The following is a 23,530-nucleotide window of genomic DNA, read 5'->3' as shown; positions in this document are numbered from 1 at the left end:
ACAATTAAGCACTCAGACCTATGATATTAGATTTTAAGGTTTATGTTATGCCAATTTAAAAGGCATTAACTGAGCTAGTAATGAACTAAATGTATACAAATTCATCATTTATAGAGTACTTTCTATTGGAAGGTGTCTGTCCCAAACCCTAACCCTTAAAATGTATACTTTAATACTTTTTTCAATGTTTTCAAAGGGTATTTGTGATGTTATTGTATTTGGATTCATCATATGTTTAATTTTTAAATAAAAAAATTTATTTAAAAAAAAAAAATGCTGTCCCACATTTTAATGTCACTAAAGAGTCTTAGTTCATGGGCGAAGCCTTATTTTAGCCACACCCCGGCATTTTGAAGCATGAAGCGAGACTGCATCTACATGGTGAGCGGTTAGGTGCCTTTGATTTTAAGTAAACGTGTCCCAAAGTCTGAAAATCAGTGTGTAGCATTAATAATTATCACTACTGAAACACATTTTCTGCAATTAAATAAACTTTTTTGTGTTTTAATGAAAAATGCTATGATTTTAAGTGTGTACAACTAATGGCGCCATCAAGGGGAGCCAAGGGGAGCCATGGCCACCCTGATACAATCACTGGGCCCTCTAGTGGCGCCCCCTGGTGATATGCATATGCATAATATGCTGCATAATACGCTTCTGTCGGATGTATTACATAATGTACTACGGTTGTCAACTAATATTCCAAATTCCATTATATAATAAATAAAAAAAACAGACATTCGATTGTTAAAAAGTAGTATTCAATTTTGCACTGAATGCACTGCATGACGGACAGGAGTCACACAACGTCACTTTCATGGTTTAAAATAAAACGTAGGTCCAGCTGAAACAGCGAATAATTCAACAATAACTGTGAAGTAACAATGGCAGAGAGTTCACAACCCAAGTCAGCCACAAAGAGAGTGATTTGCACTCTGAGCAATCTAAAAAGCCCCATTTGGAAATACTTTAGTGCAGAACTTAAATAGACGGCAAAACTGTGGAAGATAAAGATAAAGTATTTCTCAAGATAAAGTTGTATGTAAGCCATATAAGCTATAGTTAGCCTAGCATTCCAGCACTAGAAACAATGGAAAGCAAAATAGGTGAAAATTATTTTTTTTTAGTTGTTTGTAATTAAACATTAAAAAAAATGTTAAAAACCTGCAAGTTTAACAGACAATGCCTAAGTAGTTATCACTGAAACCATAGTGCTGAGATCACCTGCGATTTTAAGTTAAAGTAACCACTACCTATGAGATGAAACTTGATTGTCTACATTTATAGCACTAACTTTTTCAACTTTGTCTCACTTATGAAGTTTTTTGTTTTATCGATTTTCATACCAATACACTTCTCATTGTGTTACAATTGTAAACACAGTTATAATGACCACAAGTTCAGACATGAGGAGTAACACTTCTTTCAGTAAGAGTTTTGAGAGTTACATTCTCCTACATCAGTCTTTAAATTGACTGCTGAGTTGCTAATTGGCAGTAACCTCGATTATTCTGCCATTGCATAGTTTAGGTACATTAGGTATGAATGTTGACATGTAATTTAAGTGTCAAATGCAGTCTGTTAAATTGAACAGCATTGAACGACACCACTGACAGTAGCACCACTGACAAAATGACTAAAATCTGAGCTTTTCTAAAATACAGACACTGCTACTTTAGTTTCAAAGTCATATTGTATGTAGACAATTATACATATTTCATTAATGTGGATCTTCTTTCAGTTTTAAACTCACTTAATGTTTGGTGAGTAACACCATGGACATATTTTTTTTGAAACACCTGACGCCACTAACTATGGACTTCTTAGAGTTATTCTTTCTTAGTTTGAGATATTCATACAAGAAGAAGTTTACAGAGACCTTCCATTTTTATGACATTTTATGTTTCTAACATATGACAGAAAATAATTTGAATGCATTTTTTAATTTAAGCTTAAAAATAAGCAGTAACATTACTACTTCAGCATATGTAAGGTTACTGCTCTGACATACCCAATGTCTTGTACAACATGACTTAAAATCAATAAAATAAGCAGTCAGATAGAAGAACATCATCGCTTTTCATTGGATTTCTGTGGTTTATTCTTATTTTGAGCTCAATTTCTTGGCTTCAAAGTTATGGGACACCATTTGCAACCACAATGGTACAATAACCCACGAATGAAGCATATGAAGTGACATAAACAGAGACAAGACTATAATGGAATAAGAAAGCATGTCAAATGCATCCAAACTTAGCCTACAAGGTGAATATTATAAGTGAATATGTTTATGTGGAAGCAATATCTGAAGAAAAAGAAGGGCTAATAAAAAAAAATCAACAAAACAGCTAAGAACTCTGGGATAACCTACCACATACTGTCTTCCAACTGTCTTGTTGGGTCTCATCACCTTGCAAAAGTAAGAACACTTCAATTTTCGACCAGATAGCACAAACAACTTGATTAAAAAACTAATTGTGACCTGACTGTTTAAATATGAACACTGCCAGGGCCTACAGTGTTTTTTTTTACTGAAGACATATACAAAAGTATGAGGACACCCCTCTTAATTATTGAGTTTAGGTGTTTCAGCAACACTCATTGCTGACAGATGTATGAAATCAAGCAAATAGCCATCCAGTCTTCATAGACAAACACTGGCAGTAGAACGGGTTATACTGAAGAGCTCAGAGACTTGAAACGTGGCAACGTCATAGGAAGCCACCTTGGCCCTAAGTCAATTTGTGAAACTGCTCTGCAGATCTGCTCTGCTAGATCTGCCCCGGTCGTTTAGCAGCAACAACAGCTCAGCCACAAAGCGGTAGACCACGCAAACTTACAGAGGAAGGTCACAAAGTGCTGAAGCTCTTAGTGCAAACATCACCTATCCTCTGTTTCATCACTCGCTACAGAGTCACAAACTGCCTCGGGAAGCAACATCAGCACACATACTGTGCATCGGGACCTTCATGAAATGGGTTTCCATTTGCCGAGAAGCTGTACACAAGCGTAACATCGCTTTAGGCAATGCCAATCATCGACTCAAGTGGTGTAAAGCACACTGCCGCTGGACTCTGGAGCAGTAGAAACATGTTCTCTGAGGTGTGATGAAACAGGTTACACCTTCTTCCTTGATGCCAGGTCACATCTTTCATACCACTATATGATGACTCGTTTTCCCTAGTCCCAAGGCAGCGGTTGAAGAAAATTTGATGGCACAAGACCACGATAGCCATGTAGATCTCCCTGGACCAATGCAAGAAATTTTAATATCTTGTTAAGGAGTTGATTTTACAATAAGGGCAAAAGATAGAAAGAAAGGCCAAAATACTCACATAATAAAACCCATCACTGTCCACATCTCCAAAAACATAGATTATATCTCCTGCTCGGAAAGGAAGCTCATCCTGCAAAACAACATCAGAACATCCTCAAAATGACTGTATTTTATGGAACTGGTTTTAAAAAGTTTGCTCAAAACCAAACAACTGACTTTTTTTTAACATATAGACACAATATTCTTGCAATTTCATGTGGAAAATAAAACAATATGTGTGCGTAGTCACCTCAATATCCATATTGGGGGAACTCTCCCAGGGGTCATAATCAAAAATGGCTACCATCCTGTGGACTGCCACATCATCAGGCAAACTGGATGACTCGCTAGGTGCTGTTAATACACACAACACAATTTAGCAGAAAATGGGCATCATGTGAAGCTTCTGGCAAACCTATGCTTGGTTACTTGCATGCAGAATATGTGAAACCTCCAAAGCAAAGGTAAGAGAAAGAAAAATGGATAAATGGATAAAAGATGGATACCTATAGAGTTTCCTGAGGACTCCTCTGGCAGAAAGCCCTGTTCAAACAGGCGAAGTTTGAGCTCTTCGTCTTCTATTGGAATCTCAGACACCATGTTACTTGGTACAAAACCAAAGCGACCAGCCAATTCCCCTTGGTAGAAGCCATCAGCATCTTTATCACCGTAAACCTAATAAAAAAGGCTGCATATCAGTCATTAATTTCCATCACAGTACCAGATAAGAGGGACGTATGATAAAAGCAATCAGAGATAAGTTGCAAAAGTGGAAACAACTGTTTACTTCAGATCTCACACATGATTTCAAATGGTAAACTTGTTGATAATTAGATGAAAACGTACCATGACACTAATATTCAGTAGTCTACAGATATGCTAAATATCAAGCTAATATTTGAAATAAGACTGACGACACCACAGGAGTGAACTGTGAACTCACTTATCTTATCATTCGCCAGACTATGTTAATAACGCCAATAAGACCACTGACTGACATTGCAATACAATGCCAAGGTTCTTTTTGAATAGAGTTGAAGTCTTTACGTTTACCTTAATAATCTGTCCTTGTTCAAAAGACAGCTCCTCCTCCATTGTCTCAGGGTTTGGAGACATCACTGCAGGGTTGTACGAGAAAAGTGCTACAAAGAGACGCACATTTGGGTCATACATCTCCCTTTCTTGCTCCCACCTTTCCACATCCTCTGGCGTAGCCACCCTCAAACCATCTGGATACAGATAAACATCCACTCCGATCATTTCAGTCCACTACCTCCCTGACTGTGACTGTCCAAGTCCCTTCTGGCAGACGTTGAGTCCACAGACAGGTGGCTAGGAGATGAAGTCTGCTCCTTTAGAGTTTTCTTTTCGGCCTCAAGAGAGGTTACCAAGCTAATCTGTCCGGGACTAATCCTCTTGAATGAAAAGGATCAATCTCACTGCCGACAAGATGCAGACTGGTCAAGAAAACAAACAACTAAGCAAGTAAAAATGATTTTGTCCTATGAACGGTCAGGATTCTACAACAACCTGGACAGCACGAGAGAATGACACAGGGCGCACAGGAAGGAAAGACCTAGTACAAGCTTTAGGAGACAGAAATAATAATCTGACGTTGGACTTCACTAATCCTGCATCCCTTCTGATTAGCTGAGCTGTCCACTCTGACCTGAGCCAAGTAGGGCTAGTTATTAACCTGCTAACGCTAAGAATGGAGCGTCTACACAATCCTCATGTTGCCCAGACCATGTGAACTGATTCATTCAGCAGCTGAAAGCCACTGAAAAAAAAAAATCAATAAATTATAAGTGTGGAAGTAAGAGTTCGTCCATGTGTTAGTGGCAGGCGGGATAAACTGGACAAACAGACAACTTAACTAACCTGCAGCAAATGACTAGTATTTCCCAAGCAGCAAGAATTCATCAGGCTGACCAAGGGTTCTAATGAACGCAAGAGACTGATGTTAATGCCTGATTAAATGGATGAAGGTTGACCTCTGACTTTTGCACAGTACTGTATACAGAGGCACTCATGGCCAGTATAAAGAATTTTAGCATTTGATCTTTGTAACAGTTTTATTCAAACCTATAAACCTGCTCCAGCTGTGGGAGTGGCCCATTATCAGTTCTTAATGAATATTTTAGATCTGATGCATAATGTCTGGGGCATGACTTCTGATATCAGGGTGAAAGTACAGCCAACACTTCATTATTTACTCCAATACATACAAGGTGATTCATAAAGGAATTCATTGAAATAGTTTATGTATATTGTGCAGTCTCACCAGATTACATAAGACTAATCACAGAGTAAAAGTCTCTGCATTATTGCTATTACATGTCAATAATTGATGATGAAAAACAGGGTCAAGATTATTGACCTACGCCAAACATCATGTGTTTGGACAGGCTACAGACTTTGTATTGCAGGGTGTGGTTGGAAGCACATTTGCTCATTCTTAAGTCCTGATCCCGACTGAAGTAGTCATCACCATGCAGAGTCCAACACTTGCAACTAATCCAATAGACAACAGCTTTTTCATAAATTAGTTTTCACCTGTATCAGTTGTCTTAGGAAGATCGCTAGGTGGACGCGGGTAGTGTGAACTTACATTTATTTCAGGTCAATTCTCATGGATTTGTACTTTACTGAGAATTATCAAATTATATAATCAAAGTATATCTGTGTAATTTACCATTAATTCTCATTTCCTTTTTGTGTTAAATATAATTGAGTTCTTTTGATTCAGGGCCTTTTCTGCTTTGCTGTTTCACCTGAGTTTCAGCATTTTATTTCAAACAAAAAGTGGCATAAAAAGAAAAGAACAGTGCCTAGAAAACTTAAGTTCTTATGCTGATAGATGCTGTATGGACTAAGACATTCCACTCGATACGTGAGGAGTTTTTGACCTGAAAGTTTTTACTCTTACTCGAGTTGTTTTATGGAAGCTATTTTTACTTCTACTCTGCTCATTATGTTTCACTGAATGCTGAACAATATATTCAGGTTTAGGAGCAACATATGCTGACATCCAGATGATGTCTTTTTAGGGAAGGCCTTGCTTATTTTAGCAAGACAACGCCAAACCACATTCTGCACGTCCAGACCTGTAACCCACTGAGAACATCTGGTGCATTATGAAGAGAAAACCACGGCAAACGAGACCCTGAATGGTTGAGCAGCTGAAATTCTATATCAAGCAAAAATTACACAACTTTTCACTTTTAGAACGACAGCAGCTGGTTCCCTCAGTTCCCAAATGCTTAAAAAGTGTTGTTAAATAAAGAGGTGATGCAACACAGTGGTAAAACGTGTTGCTAGCAAATTCAAAATGGGCAAACATTTTTCAAGAACAATAAAATTTCTCAGTTTCAACATTTGATATGTTGCCTTTGTACTACTTTCACTTAAATATAGGGGTTAAACGATTTGCACATCATTGCATTCTATTTTTATTTACATTTTGCACAGCGTCCCAACTTTTTTGGAAACAGGGTTGTAAATTATGTAGCGGATTGCAGAAGTGCTGGATGCAGGTAGGGGAAAAAGCTGGCATATCTCGATGTTGTAGTTAACACTGTAAAAGTAGCATCAGGTCAAAGGCTCACCTATGTAAGGTACCCTGTGCTTATAATTAAAATATCCACTTTTTGGGTGTATATGTAGACACTCACACACCCTTGAGCCAAAACATTATGACCTATATGCCATTATGACATATATGCTTGATATGCTGTTGGTCCTTCGTGTGCTGCCAAAACAGCTCCGACCTCCTGAGGACTCTACAAGACCTCGGACGTTGTCCGGTGGTATCTGGCACCAAGATGTTAGCAGCAAATCCTTTATGGCCTGTAAGTTGTGAGGTGGAGCCACTGCAGACCTGACTTCTTGCTCCAGCACATCCCATAGATGCTCAGTTGGATTAAGATCTGGGGAATTTGGAGGCTGGCGCAACACCTTGAACTCTTCACCATGTTCCTCAACCATTTCTGAACAATGTTTGCAGTGTGGCAGGGCACATTATCCTGCTAAAAGAGGCTACTGCCATCTAGGAACACCACTGCCATGAAGATGTGTACCTGGTCTGCAACAATGTTTAGGTAGGTGGCAAGCGTCAAACTGACGTCCACATGTATGCCTGAACCCACGGTTTCCCAGCAGAACATTGCCCAGTGCATCACACTCCCTCCACCGGCAGGGTAGACAGGGGTTAGCATGGGCAATTTGACCGGTCCACAGCTATGCAGCCCCATACACAACAGGGCACAATGCACTGAGTTTTGTGACAAATTCCTCCCGCTACCATCATTAAGAATTTCTTGACTTGGGGCACAGTAGCCCTTCTGTCAGTTCAGACCAGAGAGGACAGCCTTCATTGTCCTTGCATATCAGTGAGTCTTGGGCACCCAGTACCTTACCATCAGTTCATGGTTTGTCCTTCTTCATTCCACCGTTGTAGGTAGGTAATCATCACACCTAAATGGAGCACCCCACAAGCCTTACCATTACCTTAACAAGAAGATCCGACCCAGTCGGAAAAAAAAATCCTCTCTGGTGGCTGTAAAATTGTACCTAAGTCCAAGTCATGATATGATGTTTATTTTTAAAACGCTTCAACAGATAACACCTTAACATCTAATCTCGGACATCAGGGCAAAGGATGGTGCAATTAAGTGTGACCCTATCAGTAGGCCAACCAAGAAATGATAATGCTATTTAGAGAAGCCTTCATATCACACAAGTGTCAGTGTAATGGTAGCCTGACACCAGTAATCAAATCCCTAGCTAATCCACTGGCTACCAAAGCAATAAAACTAACCATAGGAGTTATGATATCAGTTATAATATGATATCCAGCTCTGTTATCCTTGTTACTGTAGCTTTAATAGGGTTCCTGAGCTAGCTGAGTGTTTTCAGGGTGGGATTTTAACATTATATTACTGATTTTGATATTATTAATATTATCATACATGATGTTATTGGTTACACAGGATATTATTGGTTAATATTATTTATTAGAAAAATCAGAAGACGTAGGCAAAATTGTTACATTTTCACAGAAGATTACAAGAAAGCAAGATTTCTGTTTTTTAAAACAGTGGTTCTCAAACCGGTCCTTGAAGCCCCCCACAGACGGTTCACCTTTTGTTTCCCAATCTAACTCACAATGCATAGGGATAGAGTAAAAATGTGGAGCATCTGAAGGGCCATGATGCTTAAAGCTGCATTGTGTAGCTAAGGATCCCTCTCTGGTGGATCCCTCTCTGCTGGATCCCTCTCTGGTGGAAATGTGTCATTGCAACATCAGTTGGCTTCCCCAAGCAAATGAATAAGATAATTGTGAGCATGTTCAAAGAGCTTTCAATGTAAACTCAGCCAAAACTTGTTAAAGGATGTGTCTTCTGAGAATTTAAGTGAATTATCTACTATTCTTATCAGTATAATGTTGATTTTGCATTTGAGACCTAAACATCAAGTCGGATCTTCTTTTTACTCTATGTGTGTGACATTAATACGTAAAGACGTATGACGTGGTCCAAAAAACTACCGCAAAATCCAACCCGACACCTCTGACTTTTAAATAATTATTTTAAGCTTTGCAGGGTGACTCACAGCAGTGCACAAACACTACACTAGCATGTTTTTTTTTCTTACTCAGCAATGCTACTTCTTTCAATTTCAACAAAAAATCGTATATATTGCAGCTTTAATATGACAACAACATGAATTAACAACGTAAAAATGTAAACTTTCATTGCTGGTTGACTTCAAGTGCTTACAAACAAAGGAACAATGCAAAAAGGTAGAGCTAAATTCTTCAGGAAAACATGAAGTACGTTTATGTTAGTAATGAGATAAGATTTTGGTCTAAAACCCAGATCTACATGCAGATCTTTTTAAGTCAAAACAGTTCCCAAAGAATTCTTATATTTTCAGATTTACCACTATTTCAGAAGACTTGTGTAGGTTCACAGGTTGTTTTGTATTATAAAGAATAATGTCTAATTCTGTTGACTCCTGGTTCTTATCACCACCACTGTAAAGAAAATCTGTAAGAAGTCTGTAAGTTTCTCAACAATTAACTATTTCACATCAAACCACTCTGAATGATTTTGTTTATATCACAATGACTAAAATATGCAGAGATTAAAAAATAATCAGAGTAATTTAAAAAAATCAGAGTAATTTTAAAAACATAAAGGTTGTGAAAATCCATGGTTTAACTCAGATCTAGCTAGTTTTTTTACATGAGCATGATGTAGCTTGGGTGAAGGCAAGATATACTGGTCATAGAGCAGACTGGTTGATTTTTAGGCCATTGTGAAATAAGTGCACCATTGCAATCAGAAAATCTAAAGTTAATTTTTATCTTTCTGAAATTACAGTTTATTTTAACTATTCTGGGCAATACTGGAAAAGCATCAAATCTTTATTTGGTAATAAAGATGCTACAGAATTTCCACCCTGCATTATAAAAAATGGCAATAAAATTTTAGACAAAGTTCAAATGCTGAATTGCTTCAATGAGCACTTCATTGTGGCCGGATCTTTATTTGATTCATTAGATCTTGAAACACTGAAATTTAACAATGTTAACACTTATAGTGACCATAAAGCAAGTTTGTCATTTAGTTTTAAACAGATTTCTAGTTCTGAATTATATAAAGCTCTTAAGCTTTTAGACACAAATAAATCAGCAGCACCTGATAATCTAGATGTATTTTGTTTTTAAAGCTAGCAGCTGAGGTTATTCCCGCACCTTTAGCTTGTATTTTTAATATTTCAATAGCTACACATGAAATTCCATTGATCTATATATAGGTCCATTTCTAAACTTCCAGTTTTAGCAAAGATTTTGAATCTTTTGTGAGTGAGCAGCTAAAGGAGTTCTTAACAGTGAATAATATTTTAACTGATAGTCAATTTGGTTTCAGAAAAAAATAGTACAATCACAGTGATGTTGAAAGTAATAAATCACAACTGTTTTGATAGATGAAGGGTCCCATTGTGCAGCTCTTTTCACTGATTTATCGAAGGCTTTTGACATGATCAATCTTACAGTAATGAAATCTAGACTTATAAACATTAGATTATTTGAAGATACGATTCTGTAGTTCGAAAATTACTTATCTGGTAGAACACAGTGTGTACAGGCTGAAGGTTGTAGGTTTCCCCATTTGCGTAAGGGTGTACCTCAGGGATCAATTTTGGGGCTTCTGCTTTTTACTGTGTATGTTAATAGTCCTTGTCACAATGTGCCAAATGCAAAGCTGCCATCTGCTGTTCAGCACTTGATCAAAACCAAGCTTTGTGTAACAAAATGCTTTTAATATTATACAACACAGACTTGATCATCTTAAACATGTTTTACATGTTGACAAAACTAAAACAAAGTTTGCTATTTCAAGAAAAAAGCTGTCGGACCTTTCGCCTGTCACCACGTTAAAGGAAAATGTGGGCAAAAATGCATCTACATACAAATATTCTGCTTTAGTATTAGATAGTTCTTTGACATTTAACCTCATATTATGCATTTGCAATGGCACTGTCGGGGGTGTGGGGGTGGCGGGGGTGTGGGGGGGGGTCAAGGGGAGCCTAATACAATTGCTGGTCCATTGGCCCTCCTTATGAGTGCCATATGCATAATGGGCTGCATAATATGGTTCTATCTGATATTTTACATATTACACAACAGTTAGTTCTGGCCACGTAAGCTGATTGGTTGAGAGGTGTTCTAACTGTTTTCACAAACACTGTATCACTCCGTTGAGACACCGTTGCTAAGCAACGACTTTGACAGCTGTAGGAGACGCTCAAGCCATTTGAACGTTTTTACTTCTTACTTTGCGCACAAACAGAAAATGGACACTTTTAAGATCACATTTGACCGACGGCCGATTTGGTCAGACTCTGAAGATGAGACTACACTAAATTCCCAAACTGTCATCACCACTGAGCAGCTTTTCAGTCGGCAGCTGTGACAGAAGAACAGCTAAACAACCTGAAATCAGCCATAAATGAACTGAATACCATTCGCCAAATGTGTAGTCTCATTTTCAGAGTCTGACCAAATCAGACTGAGTCATAAAACTGAAAAAAAAAGCACCCATTTGGAAATACTGGAGCAGAACTTAAATAGACGGCAAAACTGTGAAACCTCAAGATAAAGTTACGAATGCAAGCTATGTAAGCTACAGTTGGCCTACCATTCCATTGGTTGCAGGCACACGCATTCACGCAGCACTGAAACAATGGAAAGCAAAATGGGTGAAAAAGTCTTATGCCTCAATTTAACAATCCAATCAGCTGCAAAGTGAAGATTTACACCTTTTTTGCACCTTTTTTACCTTCCATAGTTGCAGTGTTGTTTGGTGCTGATTTCTGCTTAGTGAATGTGGCTCCTGCAGAATGTCAATTTGAGGAAGAACTGAATCTGGTGCAACACTCTTGTTGTTGTTGTATTGGTTTGCCCTCTTTTTTGGACATTTTTTTATTATTTTTATTATTTTTACCCTTCCAGTTAAAATACAAAATTCATGTTACACAGATAACCATGACAGGCATATTGTATACACAAAGAGTAGTGGAAAATTTTTTTTAAAATACTACTGGATGTAATGATAAGAAAAACTTTACATTTGAAAATAATTTTTGATGATTTTTGGGAACATGGGGCACATAGGATTAAAATGAAAACTAGGTCAGCACTAAAACTAGCTCAGCCAACTAAAAACAACCGCTAGTTTGAATTGAATTTAGACAACAACAGAAACCAAAAACGACCAAGCTGAACGAAGTTTACAGAAAAGACTGCAAAATGATGGTGAATATAGGAAGCTAAAGTTGACTTTTCTTGCCAGCTTCATATTGGAATTTTTCGTTCCACCTTAAATGGTGCAGCAGTTATGCTCCAGTGCCTCACTGCTGCACCATTTAAGGTAGAACAACAAATTCCAATAGGAAGCTGGCGAGAAAAGTCGACTTCAGCTTCGTGGTGAATGCTGTGCTTGTTTTACCTGCAGAAGCTGTTAAAATTGGTCGAACAGAGAGAGCGGTGTTTCATTTTGTTTTGCTACCATGAGAAAAATGGTCAGCTTGCCTGGTGAGTTTCTGCAGTAAGACTGGAGTTTAAGTGCTGAGCAATTGATGCTGTTGATGCTTCTCTTGTTTCCAGCTTATGGAGGCGAACTTGAGCTCTAGCGCTTCTCTTGTCTTCTGAAATAAAATAAACCCAACATAAGCTCAGAGACAGACATCTGACGATGTTGCTGTTTATTCAATTTACAGGAGGAAACGTATTCATTCACATTGAAAATTCGACTGTGTAGAGCCCCGTCATCAGTCTGACTCTCCACATTTCTTCCACTTTGAGTCTCGAGTCTTTCCGAGTCATGACGCTCAAGTCTGGGTCAGAGTCCGAGTCACTGGTGTTGAAGTCAAAGTCGAGTCCTAAGTCTTTCTCGATTTTCTCGAGTCGAGTCTAAAGTCATCAAATTCATGACTCGAGTCGGACAGCAGTCATTGGGCAGAAGGCAGGAAACACCCTGGACAGGTCCCCAGTCCATCGCAGGGCAAGTTCAGGGACTTGTATCATTGAATAGTTTGAAAAACATTCTTCAGACAGTGGACGTGGGAAAACCCATTTGTCAATGTTTTAAATGATTTACTGGGAGTCGCTGATTATTGGAATTTCTGTCTTAGGTTGGTAATGTATTTGTTTTGTGAGAACAGTTCAAGTGCTGCTGTCTGTCTTGGCCAGGACACTCCTGTAAAAGAGATTTTAAATCTCAGTGAGCTTCTTCCTGTTAAATTAAGGTAAATAAATAAATAGATCATCATCTTTAATGGAATAGAAGAGACCCTACGAATGTCCCAGTGAATGTGGAAAGGAGGTAAATACATCAAGACAGCGAATTAGCTCAGAATCTGTCACACGAAAAGCTTGTATCACCAACAGGGCCCATGAACAGCCGAACATCTCAGGCCGATCAAAATTCCTTAGGAAAAGCAGTCTAGTGCAGTTTAGGACCACATTTCTTCTCACTGACTTAGGTTCTCCAGTTCTCACCCCGTGACAGTAAGACAAAAGGGGGTAAACTGTGCCCCAGACTCAGACTCAGACTCAGACTCGTTGTGAAATCGCTGGGTTGTGGCTCGAAAGCTAAAGATGAGGCCCCTCGAAAGTAACGCATCTGATCCATGCTTCGTGGGGGCCTCTGGGTACCCATATAAGGAGTGTTACATCATGAGTAAGGCACCCACCTTTTTAGGATGCTGACGTCGCCCTGCAGAGTGTGAGGAGGGGGGCATCTGAGCGGGAGGGGCGAAGGGTGTCCCGTCGGCACGAGCGCAGATAGCGAGGAACAGCTGCAGAGCCGTTTCACCGAATTACACCGAGGCAGAAAAGCCAGCACATTCAGCCGTAGACCTTCGCCTCACGACGCGTTAACGAATTGTGAACAAACCGACACCAAACATGGTCGACCGCGAGCAGCTGGTTCAAAAAGCTCGACTAGCTGAGCAGGCAGAGAGGTACGACGATATGGCAGCGGCCATGAAGTCGGTAAGTCACCCCCTTTTCTCCTCTTTATGCAAGTGTTAATAACGCCCTTTTGTTTCTACTGTGCTGGAAACGGCCGTTAGCCCACCACAACGGCTTTTCTGAACATCTGTGAGAAGTGCTGAGATCAGACGTGTTTGACTCCACATGGACAGGGAGCATTCAAATGATGCGGAGGAATGAAAAAAGAGAGATGTCAGACGCTTTCTGTCGTCTAAAACGTCTTAAATGGTGTCCAGTTCGGCTGGAAAGCAGCACATAACGGACTGGGTGTGTAGACTGTCTGGTCCTTGGGCGGTGCCTCCCCTGCCGTAGCCGAGCTTACAAAAAAATGAATGAGGCGACACACAAAATGGCATGAAATGTGTTTTAACGCAACGTCTTGACCTCTACTTTCGAATAAGAACGACATTTTTCTGTGTAAAAATCTCCGCTTAACCTGTTTTGCTTATTCACTGGCAACTCCTTCATTCATTGTGGCTGGAGAGAAGAGCTACTACAGCAACGTTAACCGTAAAAAAAAGCGTTGGAACAGTCACATCTGGCCTCTATCCAGACAAAAGGTAGCTACACGCTAAAATAAAAGATTTCTGTCGCCAGGACTGCATAGTTTTTGTAATAAAGACCATTTTTGAATTATCACCACCTATTTAATCACGTCTTCCAGCGCTCTCTTTCACAAATGCGAGCTATTTTTTCCTCTAAACAAACGTTAGAGGCAGTAGAATTCCTTCTAGAATGTTCCATCGTTGTCATATTGCAGTGGGGGCCGACATTCACATTGGATACTGCACGCTTTACTTACATCCACGGCCTTATTTGTTCTCATTTTAGGACAGTGTTGATTAAAGTCTTACAAATAGGTAGTCATGATCCAGAATGATTTATATGCTTCACTTGTACAAACAGTTACATACTTGTCCCACATGTAAAGGAGCATACGCTTTGAATGACTTTACTATCACCATCATTGGGATTGACTTGTATTTTCCCCAGAAAAAAAAGGTGTTTGTCAGATCAGGGCCTTTAAGGACTCAGCGTGGAGACATTTGGTCAAAAGATCTGCATGTGAACGCCCATCCGCTGTCAACATCCAGTGAAAGTTCTATTCAAGCAGGAAAGGGCAAGGACACATGAATTTTAATTTGATCTTTGCATTGCACAGGCTCAGTGAGTGACACTGAGGAGGCGTCATTGCCACACAGCACAGAGGCCCCCTCCTTTTCTGCCTTGTTAAGTGTTGACATCATGTCTATATAGCTGGGCTGTATTCCTTTTCCCTTCTTGAGACTCTTGAGATTGGAAATACCTCACTTTCAACCAGCCATATTGATTACGTAGGTAAAAAACTGGACGTTAGAATCTGCAGCGTTAATCAACCCCTGCGGATTCCGGTCTGCTTTAAAGGATAATCTGATATAAAAACTCAGGACAGATAATCAGCATCTCTTTATCTGCTCATGGCCACTAGACCTGCAGATAGCAATGCTTATAGTTGCATTTTGGATTTATTCAAAATGAATCCGTTTTAAAAACAAATACAGAAGATCAGTCAAGATGTTGAATGGCTTTGCTGTGAAAAAAGTGCCTTCTCCTTCAGGACGTGGGCTAATTACTGCAAAATTACATCGGCATCACCAGTTAGATCCAAACATCAAAACCAGACCACTGCTTTAAGCATGATTTAAAACAGCCCATTCTCGCACTATTCTCTGTTAACACTGGCAATGTTAGTGGGAGTCGTCTTGAATACATATAGCATATTGCTGCTCCACATTAATGACCTTACAGTTGAAGGAAAAAACGTACTTTGCTTTTAATGTAAGTCAGTGGAACCAGACTTTTTTCTAAGCCATTCTGGGGCATTTCATTTGGTCCATTCATTATGTAACTTACATACAATGTAAAAGGCAACAAACATTTTCAAATCATGTCAATAACTGAAAAATAACAAAAATGGAGATGCATTGTTTTTCATAGCTCCAGTAATGGCTGCTTGTTGTAGGCTCCAAGTATTGTTCTTTCTTAAAATTGAGGAGACAGTATAGCAGCAGTGTTGCATCAGCCAGCCCCACTGTTCAACATGCAATGAATGACTTTATGTCCTACATATTATAAGAAATCCTTTCAGAAGGATTGCACTGATTTTCATATATGTATTAATATATGAAAATCAGTGCAAATTTAGCATAATTCTTAAAGAATTAACCGGAACACAAAATATTCTTTGGCTGTAGGATCAACAGCTGAGTTTGATTGGTCTAGCACATCAAAATAAGCATCCTCACAATGACCGTAAAACATATCCTGGTCTAACAAATGATCTGATAATAGGTTGTGGATTTTTAAACAAAATATTGCTCTCTGTGACATTTGTTTTAGCGATAAAGGGCAGCATTTAGTTATTTTCTATGATAAGTGATGGTCCGTGTACACTGACAGCCTTAACAGGGTTAAGATCTACCACTGGGACCCAGTTGTGCCTTGTAGGCTGAAGCAGCAGTACAATTGGCCACCGGCCCTCTCATTGGCAGGATTCCTTTCTCTCTTAAGTAAGGTATCAGCAAATCTGGCCATTTGTTAGAACACATAGACAAAGTCTAGCAATTAGTGTTCTCCTCCAAGTGCACTGAGATGCTCATCAATTCTGTGTGGTCAGTAGTTTGAAAAGAAGCAGTGGCAAGCTGCACACAATTCAGATTAAAACCTATGGGAGCTTTTTCCATCCCAGCCTCCAATCGGTGGTGCTATCACATGGGACATAGAGCGATATGAATGCACCATAACCACACCATTTTCTGTCTTTAAGGGGAAAAGACAAATCACTGCATGATAAAATTAATATTTAGCTCAGAGACACTTCTCTGGCCATTTCTGTCAACAGGCAAATACTCTTTTGGTACATTAAGGGTTGGGTATATAGCATAATGTTAGTACAATTTAAAATGGAAAGAGGTTTTACAGACAGAATCCACAATTTTGCCAAAATGGGGTTGTCTTCCCTCTTTCTTATCCTATTTTCAAAGCTCTCGTTAAGCACTAGGAGAAATATTTCGGATTACATTTAGATTGAACTGAAAAACTGATTGTTACTGGTCACATTAAGAAGGTTTGACAACTTTTTTTTTGGAAAGGAGGATAAAAAACCACATGCTCAAATGATAAATCGAAACATTAGTAAAGGAAAGTATTATATCAGTACTCGATACTGGTGAAATCATACGGATATCAGAAAGGAAACTTGTGTGCATCCCAAATGTCTGTAATTGACTGAGTAGCGTGGCTCACTTAGTGATGTCTAAAAGCTGTTTGACAGTGAAGTGGCATCAGTCCCATAGATAAAAGCCCTTTTAGCCATAGAGCTACCGGCAAATTTCCTACCGGCTATGCATTAACCCGGAGTTTATGGCCTAAGAGACAAGCCGTTATGAATTGATTGACTTGAAAATTCCACTGGAGTAAGAAGCTTTTATCCTTAATACTTTATAAAACACATCTTGGCTGAGACATCACACAACACCCAACATCTTTGTCTCTGAATACCAGGTCTCTTAGATGAAGGAAAAACGACAAAAATAGCTGCGCATTTGTTATTTCCTTCTCAACAAACCTCTTTAATATCCCATCCACCTTTCTATCTTTAGTGTCCCTGCAGCGCTTGGTTACATACTGTCATTTTCCTGTCCTTGTTACTTTCTTTTCCGCTTTCTTGTTCTGATCCTTCAAAGCTTACACTTTTACATTTTTAACAGTGGAGCTATTTTTGACTCTGAGACAGTTGCTGTTTTATGCATGTGGTGTTATGCATATAGTTGTTATGTAAAATACAGTCGAATGTAAAATATTTATAAGTTAACATTTGTGCAGCTGATTTTAACGTGACTGTTTCTAACTACTCTGATCTTGTTATAACTACTCTATAATTACTTTGTGTTTATACTGTTATGTATGCACCACTTGCGAATAGCCGTAAAACATGGCTTAATGGACATAAGACAGAGCACACTCAAAAATAACACCACGCATACCTCTGTAGTTCTTATGTAATCACATCCCAAACAGAGGCACTCTACATCAACTGGGGCTGAAAATTGTTCTTGCACTGTCACTAAATGAGATGCAGACTGTGCTGAGATATGTGAGGCGTGTGATCTTATGTAACTGAAGTGTGCTCTCCACTATTCGTTTGTGCCATTATGGTTTAAAATCAGTGAAGAAAACAAAATATGCTGCTCCTAGTGGGGTGTAAGAAAAGGTCAGGGAGAAGGCCACTGTAACAGGTGAACTGCCACGTAGTGATCGTCTTAGCTTTCAGTGCAGCTGCCCAGGGCTGTTCGTGGGAACATTGCCCCCCCTCCCCAAGCATACACGCCCCCACCCATTCACCCTACCCCCATCCTCAGTGTAGCTGAAGTCATCGCTGCTCTTGCTTAGTAGTAGTGCTCGGTTGCTTCACAAAACAGTAGCAGCCTTCTTGGTGGTTCGAGGTGGACTGCTGTACAAAATGAGACGATTGCCATGGAAACTGGAAACGGCACTAGGCGTATAGCACTTGTTCATCTCTATGGCTGCACAGTTGCATTGAGGCAGCTGACAAAGCCCAGTGTGGATATTACCATTATGCAACCGAAGAATTATGGCTTTGATAATAAGTCCTCTCTGCCTCGCATTACATATTCATTAATAACGTGATTTGTTTTAGTAACATTTAGGGATGGGCGTGGTTATTTGAAAATGTTTGGACATCCAAACTCATCTTAGTATTAATTCACTCAATTAGATATTCAAACAGTTTAAAATAAATCTTTTATCTTGTACTTTTTATGTGATGTAGAACCACGGACGATGTCATGACACAAGCATCTGATATTACGTTTGGAACAGACATGAATTTTCAGTGCAACATTCTAAGGTTCGATATTTTAAGTGTTAAAAATCTCTGGATTACTACATATCTGCTCAGCTTAGATTGGTTTGTCTGCACCGGCTTTCTAACAAAACAGCCCCCCAAAATTTTAACCTCCAGAGCCCATGTTTCCCAAAATGGTCCTGAGGGCCCCTGGACAGCCCACGTTTTACTCCAACCTATATCACAACACACTGGAATGAGGAAAAAATGTGGACCATCTTGAAGGCCCTGAGGCCCTAGACTAAGCGAATTCAGACAGAAAGATGAACCCAGATGCTTATTTTTGATAACTGAGAGTGGTTTCCACAAAAAATGGCAAATGAGAGATACTCAGAAGAAACTGATATAAATTTTAATCTTTAATTTAGATACCTTGTGTTTACTTTTTTGATTATTTTGTCACATTATTAAACCATTACCATAAATCTTTTCTAACTGGAATATTCAAATACTATAAAAATGTAAAAATGTAGACATAAAAAAGGTTTGTGTGACAAACTTTAAAATGCATTATAATTGAAAATATATTTTGTCACTGTTGGAACAAAAACTTGCATCTCCATCCTTGTTGGTTTTTATTTTTGTACAGAATGTGAACATGCTAGCTGCCCTTTACACTGTGTTAAAAGAATTCATGATGAATGGAGCAATAAATATGGTCCAAAGCTACTTAATTACATGCTTCCCTCAACTTGCATGTAGAGTTCAGGTTTTTTTAATCTCCTGTAAAGTTGTCACGACGATGACGATTTGTGTAATTTATTTTTCCTTAATGTTTTCAGTTTGGTGATCCACTTTTATTTAGCTCACCCAGGATTGTTTGTTCTTTGTGTTATAGGTAACGGAGCTGAACGAGGCCTTGTCCAACGAGGAGAGGAATCTCTTGTCTGTGGCCTACAAGAATGTAGTAGGTGCCCGTCGCTCTTCTTGGAGGGTCATCTCCAGTATTGAACAGAAAACCTCTGCAGACGGAAATGAGAAGAAGATTGAGATGGTGAGGGCCTACCGTGAGAAGATCGAGAAGGAGCTGGAGGCTGTGTGCCAAGATGTGCTGAACCTGCTAGATAACTTCCTCATCAAGAACTGCAGTGACACCCAGCACGAGAGTAAAGTCTTCTACCTGAAAATGAAGGGAGATTATTACCGTTACCTGGCTGAGGTGGCCACAGGCGAGAAGAGGTCCACTGTGGTGGAGTCTTCAGAGAAGGCCTACAACGAGGCTCATGAAATCAGCAAAGAGCACATGCAGCCCACCCACCCCATCCGCTTGGGATTGGCTCTCAACTACTCGGTGTTCTACTACGAGATCCAGAATGCTCCGGAGCAGGCCTGTCACCTTGCCAAGACCGCCTTCGATGACGCCATCGCCGAGCTGGACACCCTCAATGAGGACTCCTACAAAGACTCAACCCTCATCATGCAGCTGCTCCGAGACAACTTAACACTGTGGACAAGTGACCAGCAAGACGATGAGGGTGGGGAGGGCAACAATTAAAAAGGTAGACGTCTCTGAAGAAAAGCGATTTAAAAAAAATTAAATGGCTGGTGGACTTTGGCAGCAGCTTTTGCCATGGTTTCCTCTGCAGCAGCAGTTCTTTATTTTTCCACGAGTTAAAAAATATCAAGGTTGGTTAAAAAGGGGGGGCTGAAGTCTTAGTTTGAATATATACAGAAATATATATAGCTGAATGGGCCTCCGTCTTCTTGGTTATCTTTGACATTTGCCAAAACCACTGAAAATGTCAGTCAATCAGCCAGAAGGGGTCGTTGTTGGTTTGGAATGGCAGCCTCGCACTGGCAAATGGACTGATGTAGTTCAAAGGGATGCTGCTTATTTATGTTTTTGGGGTAGTAGAAAAGCATTTGAAAAGAAGGTAAGCTGAAAAAAAACACTTGAATGCAATGTCTGCAAAATAGTCTTAAATGGTTCCAGTATAAGTCTCAAAAATATAACATAGGTAAGGCAAATTTGTTGATTCTTGCTGGCAGTGACAGTAAAATAAAACAAACATTTACATGGTATTTACTGTTAGATTTACTCTAATTATGGGATCCATGGATGCACCAAAATGTACAATATTAAAAAAAAATTCTGTCCATAAAGTCACATTCTGTCATCACTGGAACCATAGACTATTTTGAAGGTCAGATGAGATAAGAGCAGAGACTTATCTGTTAAAAAAAAAAAGAAAAAGAAACTAAGAAAAAATATTGCAGCTTCAAAGTTTGTGGTTTACTTCTGTGTTTAATTTATTTTTGCACTTGCCAACTATACTGTTTTGTCAGTGTAAGATAATTACGATGATACTATCAATGATTCAATATTGTGCATGCTGGTGATGTATTTATACAATAGCTTGACTTTATTAACTTATACCTTGGATGTTATGTATTCCTATGATTGAGAAGTAAACAGGCTTCATATTGATTACTTATAATTTATCATTTTGTTTTTCGTTTTGATTTGCTATACCAAAATTGTGATTGTTAACAATAAATTGATCTGTTATGGGCGTTGCTGTTGTGACATGAAATATGTTTATTTCTTTAGCTAGATTGAAAACTGAAAAACACTACTGATCACTTAACTGTGCACGTGTTTTTCTTGGTAAACTATAATCATGACATTGTTTAACAATGTTTCCGCTCTCGACAATATATGAGTGCTTTTTCTTGTCATGTTATGCACAATGAAACATGTATGGTTTGAACTACAGTGGAGTATCAGAATCAGTGTTTCTGTGACACACTCAGAACATGGACCATAAAATTGTATTTGGCAGTATTCTTTTTTTCATTCATATATTTGTTTTTGTTTCCTTTTTTTAACTTTTAGCTGTCTCCTGGGTGACAAATATCTTGAATGTGAATAATTATGTAGCAGTTGCACAAGAGCCAAAATAATGACAAACATGAAAAAAAAGAAAAAAAAAATCCACAAATAAATAAAGAAAAATTGAAGCGGTCATAGATGCATCGCCTCTATGTTGGTCATGTTTAACGATGTGCATTGCTGTGGTGTTTTAAGAAGCAAGTAGCTACCAAAACAAGTTATGCTTGCTAAATATTTTAACTACATAAACAAATTTCAACCTTTTTGGCGTCGCTTTTTTAGTGTTGTGTGTGTCTGAGAAGGCAGGCACTGATAACTGTTGCACCGCTGAAGAAGTAAATCACATTCAGTGTAGCCTTCCATGAAGCCACCACTAGATGGCTGAGAATCTTATATCCACACTGTAAAAAACAGTTCTGTAAATTTACAGCAACTTACAACTTTTCTGAAAACTGTATATTGGCACATATAATAGATCATAAAAAGGTTTAAACAGCAGGTTTAAAATGAGTCACAAATCCTAACAAAAGAATCAAAATGCAAAAAGCTGTTCTTTTAAAAGCTAAAGAGCTCTTATAAAAAACACTCATAGTCTTAAAGCTGATGTGTTTATTAAAGGATTCACTTAAAAACTGCAATATACCAAGTACAAGTTACATTTATGTTTAACCTAGAGCAGTATAGTATGAGCAGTCCATGTGAGAAAGTGAATATATGTCACCGTTAGCTTGGCACTAACATAACACTTCAAGTTCATAGAGGCTGAATTCCATAACTAGATAATAAGTCAAAGAACTGAATTAAACATCGTATGCTTTATTTTATGTTGGTAGATGTGCTATGTAAGTCAGCATGCTATTAGATAGCTAGCTAGCATTAGCTAACTTTATCACTAGTTAAGTATTAGTCCTTATAGGAAAGCCTGTTCACTCAGCAGCCATCTTTGCAACGACGACACAGTTATTTCTAGCCATACAACATCCAACTTCATCTCTTTAAATGGGGAGAGTCCGAAAACCTTGAAACTTAAGGTCAAATTATGGTTTCAAGAACATTAGAAATCACAAGTAAACTGACGAAATCTCATAAATAATTTGTAGCGTTTGGCTCAACTCAAAAACCATAATTTTTTTTAAGTTGTTCTGGCTACTGCACTTGAGCAGATCTCCACAACTGAGCCCAAGTAGAGGGGGGATTTTCCTGCTTGTGGCATAACCAGCAAGCCAATTGGCTCGGGTGGGCCTTTGTCCGTAAACAGACGACATGTTAAGCGTTACTAGCTTTCCCACTCATTTTCCTATCAGTGATCTGTCTCCTCCTGTATGTATACGTCTGAATGGTATAAACTTGTTGCGTTTACCCTGGTTAACAGAGATTAATGGAGGTCTGAAATAATGGTAAAAATAGGAGGGGCCGCATGAGACGATACTCAAGTAAAAGTGTAAAACTAACACCATTGAGACAACTTCAAGGAGGATCAAGGAGATGGCTCTTCTACCACAAACCGGTATGCAGAAGCTGCACATTAGAACCAAACCAAAGTCAAACAAAGACATAACTAAAAGCATTAATGTTCCAGCATCATCACAAAACGAATTACAAAATTTCAAAACAAAATGAATGGTACTATCTTGAAAAACTGGCCCCCATTTACTACAACAACAGCCTATTGATATGCCTATTGAATTTATTAAATATAAATCAGGTAAACTACCAAATTGCCTATTTGAATTCAATGTACCCATTTAACTGAATAAAAATGTAAATGAATACATATACAGTATGTAGTGTGTTCCCAGCTGTTGCATGTATAGCATGGAGTGTGTTTCAACATAGCTGCAGTTAATACTATTCAAATATACAGATACAACCAAAGCTCTTAAAGGGGCACTCAATACATCTGCTTATTTA

At 38.8% G+C, this 23,530-nt stretch overlaps 2 protein-coding genes across 2 annotated transcripts; one reads left to right on the top strand and one right to left on the bottom strand.

Moving 5' to 3' along the window:
- Positions 1–2,207: 2,207 nt before the first annotated feature.
- Positions 2,208–4,576, bottom strand: si:ch211-105f12.2 (RIMS-binding protein 2-like). Its single transcript, XM_036598467.1, has 5 exons — positions 4,370–4,576; positions 3,823–3,991; positions 3,567–3,670; positions 3,336–3,407; positions 2,208–3,246 (listed from the first exon to the last, which is right to left on the bottom strand). Exons 1-5 carry the CDS (start codon positions 4,574–4,576, stop codon positions 3,181–3,183), a joined length of 618 nt encoding a protein of 205 aa, XP_036454360.1. The 3' UTR covers positions 2,208–3,180.
- Positions 4,577–13,617: 9,041 nt separating this feature from the next.
- Positions 13,618–21,743, top strand: ywhag2 (3-monooxygenase/tryptophan 5-monooxygenase activation protein, gamma polypeptide 2). Its single transcript, XM_036559164.1, has 2 exons — positions 13,618–13,880; positions 19,625–21,743. The coding sequence occupies exons 1-2, from the start codon at positions 13,794–13,796 to the stop codon at positions 20,279–20,281; spliced, it is 744 nt and encodes a 247-aa protein (XP_036415057.1). The 5' UTR covers positions 13,618–13,793; the 3' UTR covers positions 20,282–21,743.
- Positions 21,744–23,530: the final 1,787 nt, after the last annotated feature.

Source organism: Colossoma macropomum, unplaced genomic scaffold (genome assembly GCF_904425465.1).
Source record: "Colossoma macropomum unplaced genomic scaffold, Colossoma_macropomum, whole genome shotgun sequence".
Taxonomy (NCBI): Eukaryota; Metazoa; Chordata; class Actinopteri; order Characiformes; family Serrasalmidae; genus Colossoma; species Colossoma macropomum.
This window is presented reverse-complemented; position numbering and strand designations above follow the sequence as displayed.